This window comes from Schistosoma mansoni, chromosome 1 (assembly GCF_000237925.1).
Source record: "Schistosoma mansoni strain Puerto Rico chromosome 1, complete genome".
Classification (NCBI taxonomy): domain Eukaryota; kingdom Metazoa; phylum Platyhelminthes; class Trematoda; order Strigeidida; family Schistosomatidae; genus Schistosoma; species Schistosoma mansoni.
In genome coordinates this window covers 19,214,350-19,233,263 of record NC_031495.1, presented here as the reverse complement: position 1 = coordinate 19,233,263, position 18,914 = coordinate 19,214,350, and the positions used below count along the sequence as shown (strand labels likewise).

Here is an 18,914-nt window from a genome sequence, read left to right as displayed (position 1 = left end):
ATAATGCAATACATAACATTCTAAAGATATAAAATGACGAATAACACAATGGAAAAAGTTGATTCATTGTTTTTCAGTGTAAACAGATGGTTTTTCATGACCAATCACAGATATCGAGTGCAGATTTACATAATTAAAACCTAATTTTTTCCCACTTGTATGTCTCTAGTTCAGCACAGCAGATGATCCCGGTCGCTAATGCATTGAAAAAGAATCGTTGTGTTTTTCGATGGTATGTCGTCACATTTTTCGTGGAGACAAATTATATTCCTATTAGTTTTGCCACAAAATGGGTTTTCTAAACGAAAACCATTGTTAAAGTAGCAGTACAGAACAATAAGTCTGATACTGTAGAATTCGAGGCGACTGTTTTTCCTCTCAAACATTCTTCCTTTAATCTCTAAGTCGTTTCCTTATGAACAAAACTCGACTTAAAGTCTGGGCTTATTGTTTGGCTACTACAGTGAATACAGATACGACGATTAAAAAGTGATGCGTCGTCTAAGTGGTTTTTAATTGCATTTGCAGAAGAGCTGGTGGTGTAGTGTGTCTCGACATTACTCTAGGAATGAAAGTGGTCTTAAAGCCTTAGGTAGCTATACATTCGGAAATCTGAAATATATTCTTACACATAAAGATAAAGGAGAATGGAAGCCCAGTTTAAAATTGGTTATGGTAGCGGACCAAACAAATGTTGAGTATTAAAGTAGAGCTGCAGTTACTGCGGTTTTGATCAGATTCCCCTTGACGCCATCTGACAAAATTTATTGGCTGTAAATTCTGAGAATAAACCACAGCAGTAACTTTTAAGCTCATTTCTGAATGTTAATTTTCAGTATGTTGCTTTTACAAGCATAGGAACCATCCTTTGAATATTTGTTTAGTTTTTCTTACATTCATACATATGTAATAATACATCTAATGAATTAAGTTTCGAGGCTCATAGAATATTGGTTAGATTTTGTGCTCTACGTAATAAAATTGATGTTTGCTCTGTTAAAGGGTAAATAAAAAAATTATTATATATAGACGACAGGTAGATAATATTTGTATGTATATCACGCTCAATGACTTTCTAAAAGTAATGCAGAACTACATCTGTACCAATTATAAGAAAAATAAACTTTAAATAATCCGGAGTTTTGATGTATTTCTAGTGTCACCCAAGATAAGAGCAGTCAATTACAAGAAGTGCTTGATCATTAAATAAAACGTTTGCAGAGAATATGTTTATTTGTAAAAATTGATGGAAAAATAAGTGGTCGATCGAAATACTTTAGCCTGCTTTGACGAAAAAGTATTTTAGTACGCTAGTTACGATGTTGAAAACATGGTAATACTGTTAGTTTAGTTTGATTTGTCTTAAGCTAAATTTTATATGACGTATCATCCTGGTAGGTTTGAAGTAAATCAGTACTAAAAAGCCTACAGAATAGAATGAATAATTCTTTTTTAAGTCTCCTCACTAACCAAACCGCCTCTGACAGATACTTTGAAATGAATATCGAGAACTGAGTATATTTTTCACTGATTGTTCCATGTAACAGTTGATAAAAAGGTTTGTATCACCTTCTAAAACGTATTTATATTTGAATTCACTTAGTATTGTTTGCTTGAATCTTCCCACGGATGTTTAGGACTATAATTGATCGGTCTTATTAGCATATGTGCATAAGTGGGTATCAGCACTCAGTAGCTAAATGGATAACGCGATGGTGTATGAATTGAACGGTACTGAATTTGAGTCCCGGAGTGAACACCAGCTCTGAGATGCAGGTACATTCTGCTGACGGGTCCTAAATAGGACGAAACGCATATCCTGAATTCCACTGCTAGCCATCCTTGTTTGTACTGCTGTTTGGTTCTTGACGAGAACTTGACAAACTTGTGATGTCATTCGGCACACAAAGATCAGTTTCTCTAATATTATTGTTAGACTTAGCCTCTGTTTGGAGATAAAAATGCAACAAAAAACAATGTATTCGAAAATGTTTGTAACTCACTCTACTACTCTTTGATTTGAAAATTTTGAGTGTAGACTGCAATAAATCTGTGAGACTTTTGAACTTTCTACAAGTTTATTAACTTGAAGCACCTGCATTATAATTCCTGTTTAACCTTGTTATTTAGGTTGTTAATTCACGACACTATTTGTTTTCGATTAAACTATTGAGTAGCCAGTGTTTGGACTATACAGTGAATTCTAAGCAGGCAAGTGAAGGCTGTTGACGAGTTTCTGGTTTTTCACTTAGATATCTGAGTCATAAGTCTTGTATGTAAGCTCATTGTCTTTCGAGAACACAGCAACGGGATCTTGTTAGAAAAAAATAGTAGGAGAGTAGGTTGCGACATTACACCTATGTATGAAGTATGCTGATAATTAGTTGTTTGACGTTTAGCTATAGCATTTATAGATATCTTAATTAGTGGCTAAATAGAAGTTTTGTGGTTCTGTAAATTAACGGCTGATCTAAGCGTGATCATGCTTTGTCTCTATCATCCTTATTCTACAAAAGCTAGCATTAAACATTTTGATAAAAAGCGTAAACGCGTAAACTCTACCAATGTTTATGCAATGTAAAATAAACAACGTTTGAATGGCCTTTATTTGTGACTCTGCTACATAATAAGTTTGGTATGAAATAGGTTTACTCGCTGTCGATAAAGAAATACAAATAATAGACATTTCACGTCCTATTTTCTGGAACATAACTACAATTTAACTTATTTGTTGTTTGCCATTCATCAAGTAACAAACAACATACTATTTGTGCACTTTATAGCACTTTAGATCGTCATTTCTCTTTAAAAATTATTTAAGTTCTATCAAGAGGATATTTATTGTTTTAATGTCCATTAATTTTATGTTAGTTTCAGAAGTTTCTGAATGAGTGATTTAGAATCCTTCGATGAAGATAGCTTAATTGAGAATAAAAGTGATCCTGAGAATAGATATAAAGAGGAAAAAAGGAACGAAAATGTCAATTACCGAATGAATAATGACATCATCAACAATAATCATGATCTCAATGATGATAATTTAATTTACTACAATCATGTTGAAAACAAAACAGTTGATGCACCGATAAAAGAATGTAAATCATCTGATTTAAATCCATCAGTTTCTCATCATTCTGAAAATTTTGAAGAATCTTTAACATATGAGTCAGTTCCACCATTAAATTTGCTGTCTGAAGAAAGCAGTATTATTGAAGCCACTGAATCATGTAAAAAAGCATTTAATATTGACTTAAGAGCTGAAAGTATGACATCCGTAAGTATTAAGTAACAGCCATTTTATTTACAATATTTATGATTTTTACGATGGATTTTCAACATACAGGTATGTATGATAGTTTTTATAAATCGACCTATGTGAAATAAGTCTAAGCGATAGGCTGGGTTTTATACACAGTAAAAGTTACCTAAGGATCTAATTTTCTTACCCGACTGTGCTTAAAGTTTTCTTCTGACTGCTGATTTTATTAGTATTCAAATATGATCATTACTCAGATGGTAAAACTCAATAAAGTGACTCTTTGCTTTTCAAATTTACAATGAAATAAAAGCTGTAGCATGGCTAGTGAATTTCTAACGAATAAACTTCAAAATAAATATGGGACCTATGGGTTTCAAGTTTGAGGTTCTGGAAAAGTTTGACAATGTATCTTGATCTAATGTTCATTAAGTCACCGATATTACAAATATATTATGTATTTATAACAATCTACCCAATGCTCAATTTATTCAAAACTATCAAATCAAAACTTGGTAATGACACCTATAAAATGATTTTCATTGTTTTCAGTTCAACAATTTATTTTAATTCATCTTTTTTTCATGTTGAACATGGTCTTATGAGATTACTTTGTTAAGCTCTTTCTCTTTCAAATACATCTCTCTCAATAATGTATTTCATTTTACAATCTTCAATAGTTTAGTCATTCTGTTTTAAATATTTAAAGATGGATTACTGAATTCTTTTCGGGTCATTTACTTCATTGTGTTTTCAATCGAGCAGTTAGCTGGAAATTTCTCCAGTAATATATCGAAGATCAGTTTGAATAGATTTAAGCAAACACTACAACTACCCCAATATTCAGTAATTAGGATTAAAATGAAATTTTAGTTTTGTTAGCTAATTATTTATTCTAACTCATAAAATGGGTGTGTAACATTGATATTTGAACACTGGAAGCGCATAATTGAAACAAAATGCTTGACCTTGAACTAGTTTAATTCTCAGAATTAAAAACGCCAAGTTACAGGTATTATCTTAGTAAAATAAGACAAATCATGTTAAGGAAAAACAATATGACACTCATTTGTTTCCTTTCATCACTTTAATTGTTTCGTGTAGAATAGCATTTGTCAATAATAAAATGAATTCGTTTTTCATTTATTAGAGTTTCTCATCAGGCGCATGCAACCTGAACAAAGGATTACATAAATGTTGTTTAAAAACAAACATTATATGGTGATGTACAGTTTATGTCTTCATAATGTAACAATAAGTTGTATTTAATATAAAAGGAAATAAGAGTAATTAGAGCAATCAGATAAGATGTATTTGGGAGTGAAAGATAAAGTATATTGTTAGAGACTCTACTATTCTGGCGCTCAGGTCAATCTACCAATAAAACACACTCGAACAAACTCTGATTATCAGTTAATTAAAATGAACTCAACTAAATTACCAAGGGTCAGACTAATAAACAATCAATTTCGTTTAAAAACTTTGGTGAAAGTTACTGTCTTAAGGTGATAAAAACAAACTGAGCACTGGGTGATAACGTTATGTCTCATAACAATATTGATAATTTCCAGTTGAACCTGAACTTCGAACTACTGATTATTTATCGATAACCTTCTTCTAGAATTCATCCGAAAGTTCTTCTGAACAGTCACGAGATGAAATTATTCCAACTCATTGGAATCAGTGTAGTCAAAAGTTAAAGAAATTACAGTTGGATAAAGTAAATCCCAATAGATCTACCAAGGGGACTGTGTGTGGATCAAAAAATAACTATCAGTATGGTGAACCAATCATTCTTGGTGAAGGTAAATCTCTCAGTCGCCCTATATATATATATATATATATATATATATATATATATATATATATATATATATATATATATATATATATAACCAAGTATCATACAAAAATGTAGTTGTCAGTGCCATGTTACAAGTATAGGTTTTTATTAATATTAAACGAGTTCTTTACTACTAAACTGAATTCATTTCTTTCATAAGTTATCTTCAAGTTATCCAAAGTTTACACAAAATCACCCAAAGTAACAATATATGTCGATGAGACTGTGCATATTTTGATTTTAAAAGCTCTTGAGCTGAGTTTCGTCGAAGAACGGGAAATCTCATTGTTTTATCTCTCTAAAAATTGTAAGGTTTTATTCTGTTATATGTGAGAAAGATTAACAGTTTTGAACTCTAGATTTTTATGCATAGTTAAAAAAATAAGTTTCTATCAATTAACATTGTTTTTTGGTATAGAGATTACCGAATCTTTTTAAATTTCTTTTAACGAATAACTTCAGTCAGATAACCATTGAAATCTAAGATGGATTGAATAGATGTTTCATTTTAGTACAGGCCTCCTAAGCAGTACCAATCTACTTCAGCATCATTTTAATTTCCTACACAGAAGGTTTTGATTTTACTACTAACTAATACTGAGAAGTGATTCTTGGAATTCTAGTGAAAACTAGTGACCACTGGAGTTCATTTGTGTTGGGCATGACACAGCTACCATGCGACAATGGATAGTGATCGACTAGAAATTGACTGAAATTAGAAATGTGCACCATTGAATAGCAACTTATTGATTTGAAAGTTAAATATTAGCAACAAGTCCGAAGGTTTCCGGATTCGATCCCAAATAGAGATCATGGAAAGTGGAATGCTCTAGACTTTCGTATTAGAATGAAATAGCTGTTCATTTCCTCTACGACTTCAACAATTATCTAACCAAGGTGAGAATGGTTTGTAAAGTTTAGGAACCAATGATATATCTGTGTAAAGACGTCACTTTGTGAAGGTTAAAATATACTGCAACGGCATCAGAGTGAGTAGTTTTTCTCGTTAACCAATATGAATTGTTAATAAAGGAAACATATCTTCAGCGCTTTGGTTGCGAAATCGTGGGATACTCCAAATTATTTATTCAGTGAAGTAGGAGATAAGTGTTTGTATCACACAAAATCGACAGTTTTTATTACAGCATCAAGTTAACAGTGTATGGTGCATGTCAACCGGTTGAATCCAGTAGTAAGATCAACAATATTTTACCTGATTGGATTGCGAGACCATAGTCGACAGTGGTCAATGGATATTAAAGAAGTTAGTGGAAGTTTCCGATGAATGACGACGGACCAACGTTAAATAAGCAGAGAAGAGTTAATAAAATGGTATCATAAAGGACATCTGATTCAGTTAGTGAAAGTGTAAGATAGAAATGAAGCAACCCTTGAAGATCATATTTTTAAATCCCTATTCCGATTCGGCATCAAGTTTTCATCTGCAACACTTTAAAGTACTGAAAGCCTTAACAAAATCGGGACAATAATATAAATTTTTCCTATTTATTGTATAAAAAAGTGATGTAGGAATAATTTTCAGTGAGATTGATGTTTAGTGCATTACCACATCGTGAAATTCAGTTCTATGAAGCTATAGTTTATTATTAATTCTTAAAAGGACGAGATCATTCTAAAGCGAGCTACTTTTAACTCTGAAAAGTAAAAGGTTTAAGTAAATTTTGGACTGTGAAAATGTAGTCATTTTTGATTATGAGGACGTTTCATTATCATACAGAAGTTTAAGGAGAACTTTCTCTGTTTTGGCTTTTCGTGTTACAGCTTCTGTTCAGTTAAATTTATTTTGATGATATATCTTTTTCTAGTAGGCTGTAATTATTTTGAATCCATTATTCTTCCCAACTATCCTGATCGATTGTCATACCAACTTCACCCAGTACTCTAACTCTGTGATTAGTTATTCTTTTGATTCTAACCTAAGTAAACAATATGTTGGAGATACCTGTGATCCTTTGCAACTAACTACACATGTTATGTGCCTTTAAAGTAACATAAACCCTACCGGTACACAATATACATTCCTTCTTAGAAACAAAATGATATATGTTATTTTTGCCACAATTAGTTCAGCCAAAACAAATTCATGCTACACTCTCTCTACGTGCGGAGGTTTTATCAACCACCCACTCAGCAATGGTTACTGAGATCTAAGCAAGCGAATTGATGGACACTTTCAATTGCCCTAATCCTCATAGTTAGAATGTTTATTGACCCATCTCGACCATAAAACGACAGTTTACATTTGGAGAGGAAAAAATCACTGATTAAATACTCCTGTAATGCTACTCAAGATTTCGACATGGTTCTCAACAAACAAGACAATATCATTAAAATATGAAGATGCTGAAACAACCAGCGGAACTTATTATTTCAATCCATAATATATCTATAGTTTTATACACTCTAATTCACATCTTAAGTATATTTATCAAAACCTGACTTTTCAGTTTATATGCTTAAAACATGCTTCTCTCATATATAGTGAAGTAATTTTGTTTTGTGTTTCGTAAACGTACATTTAGATATTATTGGCCATGAACTAGTTCTTAAAAATAAGCCAAACACCAAACTGGATTTTATTACTTCAAACAAAATGAATATTCATCAAGGAGGTGTTAAAAGTTGTTCCGTAACGTACGGTCAACTTCATAAGGTGAAATCACAATATTATTCTGGGTAGGACGATTTTATATATTAAAATGTTTTGTTATTGTGAAGAAATAATGAGTGTTAATGAATATTTGCACTGTTTGTATAGCTAAAAATGTCAGAATAAGAGAGCAATGATCTCTATTGTTTACTATAGTAGTGATGTGTACATTTAAGTCTCATTGGTTTTTGATGGTACCATGAAGAATTGAGATGCTTCCATTTTAGTAGTAACCATCGCCAGGTTTTCCGTTACTTAGGTCAGAGCCAATTCTTTATTGAACTTAATGCATCTTGGTCGATAGATTCCAATCGCGGTGAAAGACTGGACAGCGTAATGCTGGTTTACATTTTAGTCAGGCACTGCAAACATCTTTAACCTAAATGAGTTTTTCGTGGTTTGAATGATTCAGTGATGAGGTCTTTGACCGTGACATTGGGTCGTATAATGTCTAGTCTCATGAGGAGCGTCATTTTCTTCAGAACTTATGATATACTTTGATGGGAGGTATCGACTACCACGAAACCTCGATGGAAAGCTCTCTAACAACTTCCTCTAACCGTCTAATAAATGGATGTGTATTTCGAACAGTGAATCTAATATATAACACATTTTCAACATTTGACTTTGTGACATTCAAGTTCAGATTTCCTAGACATACTACAAGTTATTTACTGAAAAATTCATGTAAATCGTTTGAATGCTAAGCTTTTTACTAGTGAAGACTTAGATGACTGGTTTATTAATGAGTATCTATTAGTAACTTCATTATTTCGATTTTTTTCAACTTTCCAATAATGTGTACCTTAACAAACTTTTCATAAGACTATAGTGAATCTTTGTAAGCTGATAATATTACAAACATTATTTGCTTATCTCCCAAACTTGTATATTCTATTAGAAATGTGTATGAAGAAATGAAAAACCCTGAGGCTACTTGTGCTTAATTAAATAAACAATATTTTAATTACTCAATATATATTCAAGGTTATCAAATTCAACTTCGTCAGTTATGACTTAAACGCCTAATCCTACAATTGGCACTTATATATATCGTGGATATGAACGCAATAGCCATTAATATTGATGAGATTTTATGATATTTCAACATTGTTGTGCTTTGTGGAGATATAAAAATATTGGTTAATTATTTTGGAAATTGTGCAATAGTATATGAAGACTGATATGGTGAAAAATGTTATTATTATTAATTATTGGGATGAGAGTTTAGTATCATTATCTTCATTTTAGTAAATAAATCATTCAACTTCAGTTAAAGATTTTATAGTGTGGTGTAAACAGTCTGGTGGTGCTAACATCTGTCATATTCAGTTAGCTTCTGTTACGTACGTGCCCTCTCTGTTGTATTAGCTGTCGTACTATTGTTACCTGGAAAAGATGAACAACCGCAATTCTCCTGTCGCTAAATGAAAACACAATGGCTGGTTTAATAACAATTTATTGGCTTTCCAAAACAAGTCGTCTATAAACGTCATCATTAAGCTAAATACATTTATATACTGATTTTTCACATATTTGAATATTAGATAAGAAACATAATATATATGGAAAGATACAGATTATTACTGGGGCAAACATGCGATATTCACACAGAATAACACAAACAATATAATTGTTACTCTGTGCAAAAGTCCACACCTGTAATACCGAATAAAATTTACACTTAACTGGTACAAACACATTGATTTGAAATAATGCTGTATTGGAAAATATAAAACCAGTATTGTACTGACTAAGACGTTACATTGAGAATAAGATCAATGTCAAAGTGTCACATTAGAAACAAAGCTAATTTTATATCGAGTAAGAAAAAACGTGAACTTGCCTTCTTATCCAGACTGATCAATATTATACAATAGATGCTAGACATAACCTACTTTCTGGATGTTGGATGAACTGTTAAATTATTTATTTAATTATATATTACTGAATAATTTGATTTTGTAATAATGAATGGACAAATTTGGTTAAAGTTCGAAAGTTTACCATACAGGGTTTAAATTTTCTAATACAAAGATTATTTTGCAAGTAACTTATCAAAACATAACTCTGAGTAAGCTTACCATAAAAAGGTTAAAAAAAAGGGAAATTGATAGACAAATAAAAACGTTTTAAACGGTTGATTACAATGAAACCTTAATAAATAACTTAACCTAGTCTTTTTTTATTTTAATATCATAGATCAACAAAATGTTTAACAAATAGTCAATTTCTACTTAGTCCAAACATGAAAATTACTAAACGTCATAGAGAATGTTTTCAATCAGATCCTATTTTATGCTCTAATAGACAATTAATAAATAATAAAGAAAATTATGTAAATGAATCACCATGGAATTTGAATAATATGTCACAATTAGCAACATCACCAATATTATCATCACCAACATGTTATACACAAATAACACCGAAAATAAATCAACCACTATTTGTAAGTCATTATTTGTTATTTCTATTCATATAAATCGTGTGTATATTTGTATTTTATCTTCTTAAGGAAATGTTTGAGATCTCATAAAACATTTCTTCTTTTTCCAAAGAACTACTATTAGTTGAATTGTTTTGTTCAGACTTCATGACTGATAAATCAAAATAAATCAAAAATCGGTTAAGTGCTCTGGCGCGAGACTGGTAGGTCCTGGGTTCGAATCTCGCGATGCGGTATCGTGGATACGCACTGCTGAGAAGTCCCATAATAGGACGAAACGGCCGTCCAGTGCTTTCAGGTTTTCCATGATGGTCTAGCTTCAGCTGTCTCATGATTTCAAATATGAAAATCAAAATAAAATAATTGATTAACAACCTTTATTTCTTCATCTTAATGATGAATTTAGAACTGGAAGAAGAATGCATAAACTTTAAAAAAATGCCTATAAGACAACTGTGACCCACAGAAATTTACTGACAAATTAAAAAAACTAAAGAAAACAAGATGAAAGTGACTACACTCAGTAAAAAACCAATGTCTATAAATCTGAACTTCAAAGGTGATGACATAAGGACAGTCAGCAAGAGGTCTAACAATGCAATAGTCAGAACTTACGCGACAGCCAAACTATTAATTCTGTATAAAACGATGTGTTCAATAACCCAATCAAAGATCAATAAGAACCCCTTTAATGTTACCGCCAACTGTGTTTATAAATTTATGTGTACTTGCTAAAATAGCTTCATTGACAGAACAGAAAAGAGAGCATGTCTTAAATTTTTTGAGCATGTTCCAGAAAGCCTTAGAATAAGAAAAAGAATGACTTTAAACAGTGCCATTACCAAACATCTCTCGGATAAATGACATCAGGTTGATACCTTGTAAATTTTTCAAGCTGTTTAACAAACAGCCAAACTCTGAAGTTTTCTGAAGCTGTTGCTATCAGGCATCGGAGACCTGATCTATGTGTTCAAAAGGAGATGGTTATTATTCTTTCCTTGATTTGGTTACAAATATTCCTTTCTTGCATTTATTACATCATTGAGTTTTATTTCAACTATCTTCCACATTAATAATCTTATTTTATTAACTGAGCTCTACTCATTTTATTCTTATCAGCGTTTACTCATTATGTAATCACTTGTTTCTGGCCGTTTGAGCTGTTGTCACAATCAATGTTGTAGAGTTTACTTTTACATGAGGTCTATATTTACTATATTCGGTCTATTAAATTTGTTTAAACCCTTGCTATACTATACTAATGTGTGTTCAATATGACTTCCAACTAAACCCTTTCATGTAAGTAATTTAAACCTATTATGTAATTATAATTTTAAATATCACACGTTGTAAGTAGCTGGTGATACCCAACCGAAATAAAATCAGTCCATGCTATTCCACTAAAATCTTTTTTCTTGCTTTTTTCAAAATTCAGTTTAATGTTACATGATCAGGCAAGGAATATATTTTGAATTGAATTAGTTATATTACCTGTTCTTATAGAAATTATGATTTTCTTCAGCTACTATACGATATTTTTTTTGGTTTCTCATTTCGTTTACCAATATCAAACTACGTTTCTTATGTCTCAATACATATTATTAATATTTTTCATTTGTATTGAAATCATGATGATTTCAATTATTAGAGGTCAGTTTTATATTTATTTATTGAACTTTTGTTAACAATTTTTATCCAGCCAGCTTGCTCTGCATATTCAAATAATTTATACACATTACGCAATTCAAAACACAGTCCTGTCAGAGAAAATAACACAGTAAATCAACCTTTTGAATCTTACTGGGAAATCCGCCCAACGTACAGTTCATATGAACAATTAAATGGTCACAGTTTAAATGGCAATACTCAAATAGAAAGTAGTAGAAAAGAGATCAGTTACAATTCCTATCCAGTAAGTTTGCAGGAAAGAGAATGCTTTGCATAATTTCTTTGTGTCAGCTGTTTTTTAGTATGATAATCTCAAAGTACTTAGTAATTGCCAGAATAGTTGGAATATCATAGTTCATTATTAACTATCATAAATCCAAAAATCAGTGCTGGATATCCAGTAGTGTTCCTATGTTTTGTGATTTTTTGTAATTCAATTCTACAGGAAATTCTTTTATTCGTATAGTTATGTAGGAAATGTGAACAGACTATCGGTTACTTTGACGTCTACTCATTAATTTATTGAATATAAATTAAAATATCAATGAGTATACTTAAGTCATTTTAAATTAAAATATTAATAATATCGTCCATAACTATTCATCGTCATTCCACAGTATATTGGCTTGTAGACTATAAACAATTCTTTTCCATATTGTGATGTATTTAACTTTCACTTTTTTCCTAAAATGAAAAAAACTTAAGTTTAAATGTTTTATTGAAAATTAGTTGTGGGTACTAGTGGAATCTGGTACGTGTAGTTTTCTTGCCTATGACTCGTCATCTATATGTATATAACTCTCAATATTAATGTCTACAGTGAGACTCGAACTCATTACCAGTCGCTTCAGGTGCCAACACATTATGTACCGAACTCATTAGACTAAATATCCACGGGCTTGTTAAGTGGATATGTGTTTATTTGTCCGTGTTTGAATTTTCCATTGTTGGTGTTATGGATTGCACGTCTTGGGTTCCACCGCTAGACACACTTCAACTTTACCAAAACTTATAATTAAAGGGTGACATCTGGGTCATATGTTCGTGATGCAGATATGGCAGTTGTTGTCCTTTTTGAATTTCAATATTTTTGTTATATTTTGAAAAGACTCAAAGTAACCGTTTAGAGGGTAACGATAGATTATCAGACTTTGCGTCTTCTAAACGTTCAAACAATGATACTTTGTTATATATATATATATATATATATATATATATATATATATGCACACTGATATTTCTAAATAATTGTTGCTTGATTTCTTGTCTATCTCAAAAACGTTTTAAACACAAGTTTAATCTTCCTGCTTAACAACATATTCATTTGCCTCAAGTCTCCACTTTATCTTATGTCCTATATTGGATATTCACTCATTTCAGACTTCAGCATCTGGTGTATTTCGAATGGGTATATTGCAACAGGCTGAACTGGCTAAAGCTCATAAGCAATTTTGTCACAAGTATTATTCATCAGCTCCTATGGAACTGGAAACCAAAACACGTTTGCACACCTTATGTTCACCAAAAATAAATACTCACAAAACCACACAACCATGTTTCAATAACAGTAACGGTAAATCACTTAGTTCAGGAAACTCTAGTCAGCGGAAGCCTTTAATACTATCACAGCAACGATATACATATAAAGACTATAGTTTATTGCCATCGATCAACTCAAAATCGCGAGGATTAGGTCCTGATATAGATAATGAAGAGTATCGTCACAAGGTAAGTGATTGGCAATTTACTTATAGAATTTACCAAACTAATCATTAGTTGAAAAGCTGGTGAAAAACGTTTTTGTTACTGTGTTGAAAATAAATAGTGGCAATCGGAGAAGTATGACGAATGGAATGGATTTTCTGTTATTTACCATTACATCAGTATCTCTAATTTATTTAGTACTCGTTCAAGGTACAAAGGATCAAAGCATATTAATTGTTTGTCTCCATTATAAGTTACACTCCTAGTTTTTTCTAATAATTCACTTTGAAAAAAGTGACTGTCTTATACGGAAAAATTTGAAGTTTAGCAATTTTTAGGGTTTTCAATCAGTATTACTCACCCCTAGTACTACTTTCTGTGGATGGTTTGATACACGTTATTAGGCAAATAGTTTAAAGGCATGACATTTTAACCACATCAAGTTATTTATAGAAAGTACTCAATATTCATTAGCTTTAGTACGAACTTTTTAAATCCTTAAGTTTTCAAGTCATATTTCCCGGAAGAATTTTTTGGAGATTGTCTTTATGTGTAGGTGATATTCGTTGCAAATCGAACTCGGGATACTACTGAAAATCAACGTATGATTCATGGCCTTTTATATTTGTGTACATTTATCTTGCAAGTAATTGTTTTGTACTATGTGTTTGAATATAATATTCAATAACGTTAGACTTGTAATTATTTAGTTATCTGTGTTGTGTTGATAATGAACTTGATGGTAACAGATAGATTTACCGTATTTCAAAAATAGACATGTGTGTGCATGTTTCGAATGACGTGTTTCCTTCTCAACTGTCGTTTTATCCTAACTCTGTTTATTTTGTACTCATATGAGAATATTATGTTGACATTTGTTCCAAACTTCAGCAAGATAAACAATTTTGCTGATGGCTACCACATGGCCATTTCATATTAAAATACCACACTAATGCCTTGTTGATTATGGACTGCACAATGGACAATGACATTTTTATCTGGTATTTAGAGGTAGCCAAATTCCATCGATTGAATTCCAATATTGCCGATAATCTGAGTGAATCATTGTTGAGTTTACAATTTTTTATATTAGTTGGTTGAAAATAGTCAGCGGTAAACCCTTGTGTCCAGTTTTATAATTATTACACTTTAGTTTTAAAGGTAAACACTCTTTTAGACTGACTATCTCACGATTATGTTTACTTCATAAACAGCTGTAATAATACTTTTATTTTTATTAAGCTTGCTCGAAAACTTCGACAAAATGTTTATGCAGAGCATATAAGAAAGTGTAAAGAAAAATCTAATGCTAAAATTTTACACTCAGAAAACAATATTATTAATCATACTGATTCTCATAATGACACTTCGAATTCCTCAACTGGTGACAAAAATTACAGTAATAAAGAAAATGAAGAAAAGTTTGAACCAAGTGCTGACAAATGTTCGAATTCAAGTCTAGCCCAAGCTACACAAAACAAATCTGAAAATTTAAGTGATGATAAGTCGAAAGATAAACAGAATAGTTTTCTTCGCTCACCGCACCAAATAGCTTTCTCAAGTCATCAAACTTCCAAAAATAGTACAAATCTTGAATCCAAAACTGTGTCTGCAAGAAATCCGCCAGAAATATCAAAAGAGGAAATGTATAAGCAAAAGGCAGCAGAAAAACGTTTAGCTGTAGGTCTTCGATTCATAATAATAATAATAATAATAATAATAATAATAATAATAATAATAATAATAATAATAATAATCGTCTAATCTGTTTTTATTTTATATACTTGCTTTACGTATAATAAATGTTCAGTCATTATCTTATGAAAATAATAAACAATTTATTAGTGTTATTAATAATAATCTCATTATTCTTATTGAAATATTCAGATCGTTGGAAAAATATATAGCTCAGATATTTAAGCAGGGAGCTAAGAGTTCATTCAAATAATATTAAAATATATGTGATATTATAATTAATTAAGAAGAAACTAATATTGCAGTTGAAAAATATAGTTGAAAATTAACAAACAAAATTGCATATTGATTTGGTATTGTTTATCTGAATCTTCCCATCGATGTTTAGGACTGTAATTGACCAGTCTCTTATAGGCATATGTGCATACTGTGCGTATTACCTCGATATAGCCTTAATTCACAAGCATTATAAGCAAAGATAAATTCAGTAGCTAAGTGGATAACGAGATGGCGTTTGAAGTGAATGGTACTGGGCTAGAGTCCCGGAGTGAACGTCAACTCAAAGATGCAGGTACACCCTGCTGACGAGTCCCAAATAGGACGAAACGCACATCCTGGATTCCACGGCTAGCCGCTATCTATCTTTGCTTATGAAATTCCATATTCCCTGAACTACTTAATAAAAAAGGTTATTCCTCTAAAATATTTTTATCAATTTTTCAAACAATTTTCACTTTTCTGATAGACACTTAATGTCTTAATTTACCAATTATATGCCACTGAAAAGTATTAAAGTGTTATATCTTGAGGGTTTGTGTCCCAATCAATATATGACGTGACGATGCCGCCAATTAGAGTACAGTGAATTATCGATCGGACCAATGACGCACAAAACCCGTACGAGCAGTCTAGAGTTCTTATCGGTCCTTGCTTCCCGCCTAGCCCTGCTTGTTAAGTTCAGAACACCAATAGCAGCCTCTGCGATATAAATCATTCATTTCAAACATAATGGGCTTATAAACCAACCAAACAGACCATATCGTACCATAAAATAAGAAATAACATTTGTACAAGATTTAGTCAAATGTGGCTGTGAATATGAGAAAGTGTAATTGATAGACTGGACATAACTCAAGAACGGTGAATCGTATAATAATAGTTTATGGGTCAAAATAAAGCTTATAATGAGAGGAACATGCATGCGAATAGTTTCGTTACTTAATATTTATACAATAAAAAATATATATGGTATTAGCCCAGAAATAGATTCCGACAGTTACCATTCGTAATTCTTCTTGGGATGTAACATAAACTAACAAAATACAATAAATTCATCTTGTTATGTAAATATTATTATTTGTGATTAAGTTAAAATAGACTTATGTTTATTCAAACAATTAAACACAATAAAATATGTTTTCATTATGATAAAAAAAAGCAATTATGAGTACAATAATCCATTAATTCTGTATGATAATTATTTACTTTTCATAGTTAATTGATTTCTGATAAATTGAGTTTTTCATTATTTTAGTACAATATCTTGTTATATATTGATCATTATTGTTATGAAATTCTTTATTTATCTTGATAAGTATGTCATAAAAATTCAATTTTAGGTCACTATTACTAAAATGTAGGTGTTATTAATTGGAAGGAAATTCTGGGCATAAAGAATGCTAGATTCTCATAAAATATATACTCTTAGTAGTAGTAGTCTTCGTTTGCCTTTTAAGTCTTCTTGATAGTTTGGGATTAGGTCAACAGTATTAGAGGTATACTGTTGAAGTCTAATTGCGTGAGTTTATTTACTGCATTCACTATCTTGGTACTAGTTTCCAATTGGTCCAAAAAAATAAAAAAAGATTAAGTTTCATTAGGGTTTTTCTGTTATCTGTTCTTGGAAACTATCGAAAAACAAATGCTATTTCTGAGTTTGTGAATGCATTTATAATAACCTTGTGATCAGAATAAATATTTTATACTTTGATTTGGTGCGTTACAAAAAATCTGTATGATCTTCTGAATTAAGTAAATAGTGAACTAGAGGGGAACTAATAAAAAATCGTTTTTGATCATCGTCTTATTTTGTTTTCAATATAACTTTTAACAAATCTATCCAAATACTACTGAATAATAGGATCAGAAAAGTTTAAAAGGTCAACTGAAGTGATTTATTCATGACAATCGTTTGCACCATTGTTGACAACAGAAATATTATCTATGTTAAGGATGAGATTACATTCAAACTGCTGAATAATCCTAGAATAAACCGTCGATTGTTTTATAGTAGTTATAATACTGAAATGGTTGCTTAGACCTCTTATTCGTAAGAAGTTATCATATAAGGACAATATTTGTTATGTAGTTGAATATATTACAAGTAAATGATTAATAATCGAGTTGGAAATTTGCGAATTGAATGAAATCCAAAATGCGAATCATTAAATTCAACTTGTCGAAAAGTGACATTTCTTATCTTTCTGGACCTATTGACCTCGGATTTAATGCCATGTAGGAGGCTGGGATTACATTACTGAGGAGTTATAGGATAGAACAATTGAAAGATTTATTAGTATAGTGATTAGAAATTAACAATATTTGTTAGTACATTCCAATTAATACAATACAATAATAAAATTTCACTTATTAACTGTAATATGTTTTATTTAATTGTAGATGTTAAATTATGCAAAACATGTTACTGAAGTCTATTCAAATCATCATCGAATTCATGCAAAAAAACAAAAACAGGTAATTGATTAAAAATTTAATATTTTTTGTAAAAGGAACTTAGAGGAAATATTTAAAAATTTCCTACTTCAGAGAATATTCTCTGAAGAAGCGGCTTACACTGAGTCACGAAACGTCAGAAAATCTAATTTTTCTACTCATTGGGATATTACGAATATATTAATTTATTTTCTGGCAGTGTATAGTTTATACTTATTTAATTTTTTACACAACATTGATTAAAATCCTTAAAACATTTACTTGATTTATTTGAAATTATCGTTTGAATGTAACAAACAATATTGTATTAAATGATTAGGTGCCACTAATTTGTTTCTAATGGCAAACTGTCTGATGGTCAGTAAACTTTATTGATAATGAGTTTAAAAGAAAACCAATAACACTTTGGGATTACTTGTGTAATTTAAGATAATAGTGGTTGACTTTATTGATCAAAATACTTTGATTTCATTGGGCAAAAGATTGATTTTAAAGGTAAAATGTTGATGTTAGGTAACTGGAGATGATAGTTAATAAACTTCAGACATAGGTTTCGTGCTAACTGATACTTTTAAGCCTCGATAGTGCAGTTGGAACATCACAGATATAGTGACGTTGTTTCATAAACTGTAGATAATATCAGTTCGCTCAACATTACAAGTGATCCTTACTAACAATTACCAACTAGAACTAAATTTAAACCAAAAGTTTCCCATTTCCAGTTACCTTACATTGAATCATGGTTCATGCGATGTCGCTTGTATTCATATTGTAACTTGATTTTTTAAGACCAAGGATAAATCAAAAAAACATGATATAAGTTTGAGCAAATATATTTTATTCTAAACGAAGGCATTTGACTACATTTTACATACTAATTAAAATGACAGAAATA

General features: G+C 30.9%; 1 protein-coding gene across 1 annotated transcript; it reads left to right on the top strand.

The window, feature by feature from the left end:
• Positions 1–2,887: 2,887 nt before the first annotated feature.
• Smp_129870 (putative cement precursor protein 3B variant 1) lies at positions 2,888–18,096 on the top strand (the record flags this gene model as incomplete). Its single annotated transcript, XM_018793550.1, has 9 exons — positions 2,888–3,274; positions 4,878–5,061; positions 9,044–9,116; positions 9,973–10,222; positions 11,919–12,131; positions 13,268–13,615; positions 14,834–15,271; positions 17,966–18,040; positions 18,076–18,096. The coding sequence occupies 9 exons, from the start codon at positions 2,888–2,890 to the stop codon at positions 18,094–18,096; spliced, it is 1,989 nt and encodes a 662-aa protein (XP_018648051.1).
• Between the last annotated feature and the right edge of the window lie 818 nt (positions 18,097–18,914).